This window comes from Pseudorasbora parva, chromosome 25, assembly GCF_024679245.1.
Source record: "Pseudorasbora parva isolate DD20220531a chromosome 25, ASM2467924v1, whole genome shotgun sequence".
NCBI lineage: Eukaryota > Metazoa > Chordata > Actinopteri > Cypriniformes > Gobionidae > Pseudorasbora > Pseudorasbora parva.
The window spans coordinates 27097083-27106554 of record NC_090196.1 but is presented as its reverse complement, the minus strand read 5'-3'; the positions used below and the strand labels follow the sequence as shown (position 1 = coordinate 27106554).

Sequence of the window (9472 nt, the reverse complement as noted above, 5' to 3'; positions counted from 1 at the left end):
TATGGGTCAGTTTAAGGGTAGAGTTAGGGACAGGTGTGGTGGTATGGGTCAGTTTAAGGGTAGAGTTAGGGACAAGTGTGGTGGTGTGGGTCAGTTTAAGGGTAGAGTTAGGGACAGGTGTGGTGGTGTGGGTCAGTTTAAGGGTAGAGTTAGGGACAAGTGTGGTGGTGTGGGTCAGTTTAAGGGTAGAGTTAGGGACAGGTGTGGTGGTATGGGTCAGTTTAAGGGTAGAGTTAGGGACAGGTGTGGTGGTGTGGGTCAGTTTAAGGGTAGAGTTAGGGACAGGTGTGGTGGTATGGGTCAGTTTAAGGGTAGAGTTAGGGACAGGTGTGGTGGTGTGGGTCAGTTTAAGGGTAGAGTTAGGGACAGGTGTGGTGGTGTGGGTCAGTTTAAGGGTAGAGTTAGGGACAGGTGTGGTGGTATGGGTCAGTTTAAGGGTAGAGTTAGGGAAAGGTGTGGTGGTGTGGGTCAGTTTAAGGGTAGAGTTAGGGACAGGTGTGGTGGTGTGGGTCAGTTTAAGGGTAGAGTTAGGGACAGGTGTGGTGGTGTGGGTCAGTTTAAGGGTAGAGTTAGGGACAGGTGTGGTGGTATGGGTCAGTTTAAGGGTAGAGTTAGGGACAGGTGTGGTGGTGTGGGTCAGTTTAAGGGTAGGGTTAGGGACAGGTGTGGTGGTGTGGGTCAGTTTAAGGGTAGGGTTAGGTGTAAGGGAACTGCCAACTGTGTAATTACAAATGTAACTACAGAAATTAATTACAGATGTAATTACATGCAGGTATTTTTTAAATGTAAGTACAATGTAAAAACGTGTGTACACAATAAGTGCATTGTATCAAATGATTAATTACAATGTTAGTACATAGTAGTTAAGGCCACCTAATATAAAGTGGGTCCGATATTTCAATCAAATTAGAATCTGCCAACGGATTTAGACACCCGTTGAGGTTAGCATCGCCAAGGTGAGCCACCAATCCAATAAAAGTTTTAATATTCGTCCTTTCAGACAAAAGAACTGAGCTGACACAGAAATGCAGTTGCAGCTCAAGACGTTTGAGTGTGTGTGTAACAAGCTCGTATATGAACAGATGCCTGGATGTAGTCCCTGCATAGCGTAGTGAGCGCGGCGTGGGCCTTGCTCCAAACGTCTTTATGTAAAGCCTGAGTGGGAGGGAGGCCTGATATGCTCTTCTGTTCCAGAGTTAGAACAGTACTGCAGAAATACAGCGATGATGACTGTCAGATGTGAACAAAACCACCCACTCTGACGATATAACGCAGAAAAACTCCTGTGGTACTCTTCTTCTGCACTTTGACCCTTTCAATTTAAAGAAACAACTTTCTTCCCCTCGTAGAAACGTATTATGTAATACCATCATGCAAAGTGTGATTTAAATGTGTGTGTACTGTCGACTGCTTCCTGTGGAGGTTTACCAAAGCGCTCACCAATTCCCTTGATCTACCAATAGATGGTGACACACTCCTGTCCTAACCTGGACCAGTGAAGAGAGAACGTGGTGCGGGGGAGGTGTTCGGAGAGAGGAAACCTGATAAAAGTGTGTGTTCAAACGTCAACGAGTCAGTCAGCAGGAGACGGGCAGGTAGACACACGTCTAGGAGTCCTACACCTGTTTGACACTTCCTGGATTGTGCGCACATGCCTGGTTCAGGCGCAGAAAGTGAAAGAGAGAGAGTTTGCTCAGAGGGACGCTTCTTGCCAAACAAACAGCTGAGTTGCAGTAGATGAGCCGTGAAGGAGGAGGAGGAAGTCGGCTGGCTGCAGCTCGTGGACGTGAAAAGAAGAGACGTTAACTGTCAAAGCTGTACCCGCATTTCGAGATCTACTTCCTGGTGCCGTGCTGTGCTGTTCTGCACGATTGCCTAACTATCTGCACTGTCCGTGGGAGTGCACTTCCACTCTTTGGTGCTCACTCACACCAACTCTGAACCATTTTTTCGTCTTTTATTTTTCCTCTGCTATGGAGACTTTGATGGACTGGGTTCCTGTGACCGTCACGTCTGAAGTTGTGATAGGAGAAGTCAGGTTGCACATCTGAGATGGAGCAGTCAAACCCTCACCCCGAGGGAGAGGTGGAGGGGCTGTCCCGACCCCTGGACGGTGAAGACCCCGGAGGTCCCGATTCAGCCTCCTCGTCTTGTTCTGACCTGTCCATCACAACCCCTGCAGCTCAGCCTTGTCCCAACAACACCAAGAGCTTCTCCGGACTGCGGATCTTTGGTAGAAGGTGGGTGAGATGTTTGACGTTTCTTGAAACTCGTCATTTCTTTATTTCACTTTCTTTACTCCAAACATTCGTGATTGGAACAGTATGTCTTGAGTCTGAAAATAAACCTTTTTTTCTTTTTAGTGTTTTATTTATTTATTTTTGTATTTTTTTTTCATTTTAATTATCAGCTATTTTATTTTATTTTGTAGGCTTTTTAAAAAAAACTTTATTTATAGGCTATTTTCTTTTATTTATTTTCTTTTAGGTATTTTCTTGTTTATTTTAGTTTTATATTTTATTTTAAATATCAGCAATTTAAAAAAAAACTTTATATATAGGTTATTTTCTTTTAGGTATTTTCTTGTTTATTTATATATATATATATATATATATATATATATATATATATATATATATATATATATATATATATATATAGGCCCTATTTTATTTGTTTGCTTTTTAAAACTTTTTTTATAGGCTATTTTATTTTATTTTATTTTTTTATAGGTATTTTCAGTTTTTTTATTATTGGCTATTTTTTGATATTTTCTTTTATTTAAGGTATTTTCTTTTATTTTTCTTATATTTTCTTATTTTATTTTATTTCAATTTAAATAAAAAAAATAAGGTCCCACTTTAGTTTAGTGTCCAATTTTCACTTTAAACTAAGACTTAATGCCTCAATAAACTCAAAATTACTGCTTAGTGGTTATTAAATAGTTAGTTCACCCAAAAATGAAATTTCTTTAATTAATGACTCACCTTAATGTCGTTCCACCCCCGTAAGACCTCCGTTCATCATCGGAACACAGTTTAAGATATTTTATATTTAATCCGAGAAATTCTGTCTCTCCATTGAAAACGTATGCACACTATACTGTCCCTTTCCATAAGGACCAGTAAAACATCATCAGAGTAGTCCATATGTGACATCAGTTAGCTAGTTAGAATCTCTTGAAACATCGAAAATACATTTTGGTCTAAAAATAACAAAAACTATGACTTTTTTACGAATCACGAATCAATCAGCTGATTCATGACCGTTTGAATCTTTATTTGAGGATTGAAAACAAACGCGGAAGAGAAGACAATGCTGAATAAAGTCGTAGTTTTTGTTATTTTGGGACCAAAATGTATTTCCAATGTTTCAAGAGATTCTAACTAACCCACAGATGTCAAATTTGGACTACTTTGATGATGTTTGTATTCTGGACATGGACAGTATAGTGTGCATACGTTTTCAATGGAGAGACAGAATCTCTCAGACTAAATCTAAAATATCTTAAACTGTGTCTGAAGATGAACGGAGGTCTTACGGGTGTGGAACAACATTAGGGGGAGGAGTTAATGACATCAATTTCATTTTTGGCTGAACTAACCCCTTTAAGTTTAGGTATTGGCAAGGAATTAAAATATGCTTTATAAGTACTAATAAACAGCCTATATGCTAGTAATATGATAATAACCAACTAGTTAATAGTGAGAATTGGACCTTAAACTAAAGTGTTACCAAAAAATAATTGCATTTTTTGACCAACTATAATGCCAAAATGGGCTATTTTATTTAATATGATTTATAGGCTTTTATTTTATGGACTCTAAACTTCAAGGATGAATTTAACCTAATTGTATTTTTTTGACCAACTTTAAAGGCAAATATTATACGTATTTAAAGCTTGTGGTGTCTCTTCCCCTCTCTTTACATTGAACATTCGTGACTGAAACAGCTCGTATGCTGTCTATTTGCAATTTAAACTTGCGTTTTGCTTGGACCAGCCCTGTGGTAAAAGGCACCACCTGCTTCGTCTTTCTAGGAAACACTTTGTGAAACGCTGTTCCAAACCTTCATTGTAACCATTTCTGCTTAAAAACATTAAATCCTAACTCCCATGACATCACCTCAGGTTATGTGCGCTTTTGAGATTTCATCAGGCGTCTAAATTAATCCCATGATCTCATGTGGTTGTCTGGAAATAGATGCCTTTAATGGAATGGAGAAGCAATTAATTACGCTCTATAATTGTCCGACCTGTTGGGAGAACAGCGTATACCTGTTCTCCGCACTCCTGACCTCGTGCACCTTGAGCTGTGTGATTTTAACCCGAGTTTGTACCTGTGAAAAAAGAGACAAGGCACAACATGAGGATGTGAAATAGCAGAAAAAACAGAAGTGTTTCTTTTTTTGTAACTTTTCCTCTCACCACTATCTTGTCATGGTTGATGGGGATTCGGATATGGTTTGCATTTTTGCATGGTTCAACATTGTCACAAATAAAGTAGGCCTATAAAAGTTAGCCTATAATGCGTTTGCACTGGCTAATCAGCCTTATTATATGACCTGCATTGACCTCTGAACGGCCAGGTTTTGTTGTTGGTTGGATTCTGTTCGTCTTTCGAAGCCCTTGACCTAAATTAAAGGTCCCTTTTTGGCATGTTTACAGTGTGCAATATAACATGAGTTCATGTTTCGCGTGTAAAAAAACAGTATTTTTCACACAATTTACTTATCTGTACAGCGCTGTTTCCTGTCCTACAAACGGCCTGATGATTTCCTTGTTCTATGAAGTCCCTCCTTCAGAAACACGTAACGAGTTCTGATTGGGCCAGCGCTTCCCGTGTTGTGATTGGACAGCAGCTTAGCGCACTTTGCCCGGAAAGGTCCCGCCTCTTACCATAACGGGGAGATGCAAGCGCCGAATGCGCGCTCTTCTCCACGTGGGAGAGCAACAAGACCACGCCCCCTATTTTGCGTGTTCTTGTGGGCGGAGGGTTAGTCAACAAACGGTTCTAGTGACGTCATTACATCCCTGCACTTCCTGCTGTAGTCCAAACCGGCCGTCCGCTGTAGGCTTTGAAAGGGAACTTCTGTTAAATAAAATATCTCGCTTGGCATTGAACTTTGAGCTTTATAATTTTACAGGTATTATTTATGCTCCAACAGCAACATTACACACTAACTAAAGTTTGAAAGATGGAATCGCGAAGAACGGGACCTTTAAGGCCGGAGACACACTGCAAGCGTGGCGTTTCTGCTGCGTGTCAGCCGCCGGGCGGCTGCCTGGCGTTTTCTTTGTCTTTGCACACCAGAAGCGTGTCTGACGCGACGCTGCTGCTGCAGGGAAGCCCCATTTCATGTTAAATATAAATATATTGCCTATGATACAGCAAAGACAACGTCGGCAGTAGCCTATTGACCATACATATACGGTATTGACGCCAAAATAGGCTACAGAATATTTCGTTCTGTATTGACAGGTTTAATATTGCAAAATCGATAATTATGTTGTTTTTTATTATTACAAGTAGGCCTATATCTGCATTGATGTTAACCTACAAGACTTTCAAACATGAAAATGTCATTTATTAATATGTATTCGTGTCAAAATGGCATATAAACATCTTTTCCTATGCTATTTTGCCTAGAAACGCTTCCAACACGCTCGCGTGTCGCGTGAAAAATAGGCGTCTCTTCTATTTGAAGCATGCACGCGTTTTCCGCACGGCTGACGCAGGCAGTATGCAAGCGCTAACCGGTTAACATGGGAGCCGAAATAAAAACGGACACGCCACGCAGCCGAGACGCTCACGGCACGCTTGCAGTGTGTCCCCGGCCTAAGGGTGTGTTCACATTTAGCTTGTTTGGTTTGTTTAAAACGAACCCTGGTGCGATTACTGTTAGTGCGGTTCATTTGATTAAGTGTGAACCCCAGTGCGCACCAAACAAGCAGATTGAGGCGCTGAAAAGGTGGGTCTCAGACAGTCCTCTCCCAAACAAAATCCGGTGCGGTTCAAGTGAAATATGAATGCAACATGGACCAACGACATCTAAACAAACCAAAAACCAGAACCACATATGATGTCATAAGATGCAACCCTAAAAAGGACAGAAAGCTCAAGCATCATCCCAGAGTGGATAAATCTGAAACCGTCACCCATGCCTTTTCGTGTGTAAAGTCAGTCCATATATTTTGTAAAACGGTGATGTCATCACGCCATGTCCCGGGCTTTAAAGACTAGAAGGGATACAGCTACGGCCATTGGGCATGCGCACATCAATATTGCATAATTTAATTACTGCATTTGCATTATTGTATGGGTAGATTTAGGATTGCGGTAGGTTTAAATAAAACATTCTGGCAAGTAGCAGATTTATTTATTGTTATTTTATCATGATATTTTGCCTCACTTCCGACCATTGCTGTACCCCTTCTTAGCCACAACTCTTCATCTGTTTTAAATATATTTCTGTGGCAGAATTACAGTGCCATCTACTGGTCCGGCATGTATACTACATTGTTTTGCATCATTTCAGTGGTCCAGATGGATAGAGAATATATATATCAATGGTTTCAATGGATAGAGAAAGCTCTGGCTTTGTGTGGATGTGGTCCCTCATTTTGGTTTATTCAGTTGTCTGGTTTTGGTTGTTTTGTAGTCTCGCTTTTGTTTGTATCATGTTACAGGCATCAGAACCGTTTCTCACAGCAGATCTTCGTTTGTGTGTGTGACTGAGGGATTCCGGCTGCGGTTTTGACTCCTTTACACACTTTATAAGCTCTTTACAAGTTCTCAGCTGGTCCAAATACCATCATATGTAGGCTACAAACATGCAACGAGCACATTTAGCCCAGTACACATCATTGTTTTGGATGTTCGATGAGTTCTGTCATGGACTATACGTAATAAAGCCGACCAATCAGGTTGTGAATTTATCTCTTTGTCTTTAGGTTTAGTGGTAAATATGTCAATGTAAACACTAAGCGGACCAGGACTAAAGGCATTTTTTTTTGGGGGGGGGACCAAAAAGCAAACAAACAAGCAAAGTGTTTTACAAGTGTGAACACTTTAATACACTAATTTTTACACCCTTAAAAATAAAAGTGCCAAAAAGGGGTTTTGCAGCCATGCAGAAGTGTCATTTAGGGTTCCCCAAACCACCTATCAGTAAAAAGTTCTTAAAAAGTAAAACATTTTGTTACTGTTAAAAACATTTTAACAATCAAAAGAACCTTATTCCACTATAAAGAACTTTGTGTCCAGTGGAAAGGCTATGGATGTAAAAGGTTCTCCATGCAACCATAGCTGCCAATAAAGATCCTGCAACAACTGTCTACTGGTGGCAAGTTTGCTGAACCCAAGTGCAGTTTATTTACAGTGTGAACAGATACCAAACAGATACCAAAAAGATACCAAACAGATACCAAACAGATACCAAACAGACACCAAACAGATACCAAACAGATACCAAACAAACGATGACCTTGACTTGAAACGGGCTTAAACTATGAACAGACTTGACTATAAACAGACACTCACCAATGTGGGTTGCATCAAACAATACTCAACAAGGGAACAAGGTAAACATGAGAAAAGACACACCTGTGACCAATGATTAAACAATGAACCAATGACAGAACAGAACTGAGAACCCATGACTAAATGAACCAATGACAACATGACACAAGAGACTAGGGCACACATGACAATGGAGGAGCACATGATAAAACCAGGAAACATGACAGTGAACATGAGAAAATAAGAACATGAAACATGAACAAAACCCAAACACACCGTGACAGAACATTTATCTAGATTTTTTCCAAGTTGGATCGATTACTTGGCATGTGTAGTTTTGGGCTGGCGGCCTCAGGATTGTGGATCTATGTTTCATTTGCTGTTTGTTTAATCACTACATCTCCACTCAAATCAGTTCTTTACAAACATCTAGACCTGCGTGCCCTACCAGAAATTTTTAAACGAAGATTACATAAAGCTTTTTCCAGATCCTGCTTTTCTGCTTTCAAAAATGAAACAAAACTTGATTAGACAAGTATCCTATCAGACCCATCGTGGAACTCTGCAAAAGGGACTCTGGAATGTATTTGCAGCTTTTGCAGTTGGCTTTTTTGCGCTCCAAACAATGGAATCTCCCTTGCTCTATTTTTGAGCATGAAAAACCAGTTTTTCCAAGTGTGAGTTTAAGAATTCACCTGTAGTCTGGTTTCATGAGGGCTTCAGTCACTCCTGCATGAAGATGAGTTTTTTGATTTGCCTTCGTTGATAAAAGCAAGCATCAATTGCCATTGCTCATACGACTGCATGACTACTGTATACTGTAAAGGGATGTTTCAGACAAAAAAATTAATTCTGTCATTGTTTAAACACTTGTATGTCCAAATGTTATTTTGGACCCCATTGACATTCATTGCATGGACAAAAACAGTATTATGTGTACAAAATATCTTATTTTCTGTGCCACACGAGAAAGAAATACAGGTTTGTAACAACATGATGGCAAGTAAAGGATGACAGAACCTTCATTTCTGGATGAACACTGCCTTTAAAGGGTTAGTTCACCCAAAAATGAAAATTCTGTCATTACGTACTTACCCTCATGTCGTTCGACACCAGTAAGACCTCTGTTCATCTTCAGAACACAAATGAAGATATTTGTGTTGAAATCCGATGGCTCAGAAAGGCCTTCAGTGACACCAATGTCATTTCCTCTCAAGACCCATAAAGGCACTAAAGACGTCATTACAAAGCCCATCTCACTACAGTGATTCTACAATAATTTTATGAAGCGACAAGAATAGTTTTTGTGTGCAAAAAAACGAATAAATAATGACTTATAAAGTGAAGGGCCGATTACAAAAAGTTTCGAAACCGTCATGAATCAGTGTATCGATTCATGCTTCGGATCGCGTGTCAAACAACCAAACTGCTGACATCACGTGACATTGGCGATCCGAATCCTGAATCGATACACTGATTTATAACGTCCTAAACTTTGTTTTGAAATCGGCCCATCACTATACAAGTCGGGTTTGCATACAAAAACTATTCCCGTCGCTTCATAAAATGATTGTAGAGTCATTGTAGTGAGATGGGCTTTGTAAAGACGTCTTTAGTGCCTTTATGGGAGGAAATGACATTGGTGTCAATGAAGGCCTGTCTGAGCCATCGGATTTTTCGATGAACTAACCCTTTAAGTATTCAAATTTGGCACATGACTTTTTGTGGGGTATGTTTGTGCTGCATAAATACAAAAGACTCTTGAACTGATCGAGGGAACAAACCATCTACAGTCAAGAATATTATTGATACTTGTTGGAGGGGCTCAGTTGGTTGAATAAGGTAGGATTGGTTGAATAAAACCACCCAGAACATCCTAGCAACCACATAGAAACAACTCCAATGAGGAACCAACATCCCAGAAACCACCCACAATCTCTGAGCACTGTGGG

The 9472-nt window shown here is 40.1% G+C and overlaps 1 protein-coding gene across 1 annotated transcript in view; it reads left to right on the top strand.

The window, feature by feature from the left end:
- Nucleotides 1–1531: 1531 nt before the first annotated feature.
- The window catches only part of dgkzb (diacylglycerol kinase, zeta b), a 39074-nt gene continuing 31133 nt past the window's right edge, over nt 1532–9472 (top strand). The window contains exon 1 of the mRNA XM_067437012.1: nt 1532–2240. Coding sequence (XP_067293113.1) covers nt 2053–2240 — 188 coding nt within the window. The 5' untranslated portion in view covers nt 1532–2052. The remainder of the gene's footprint in view (nt 2241–9472) is intronic.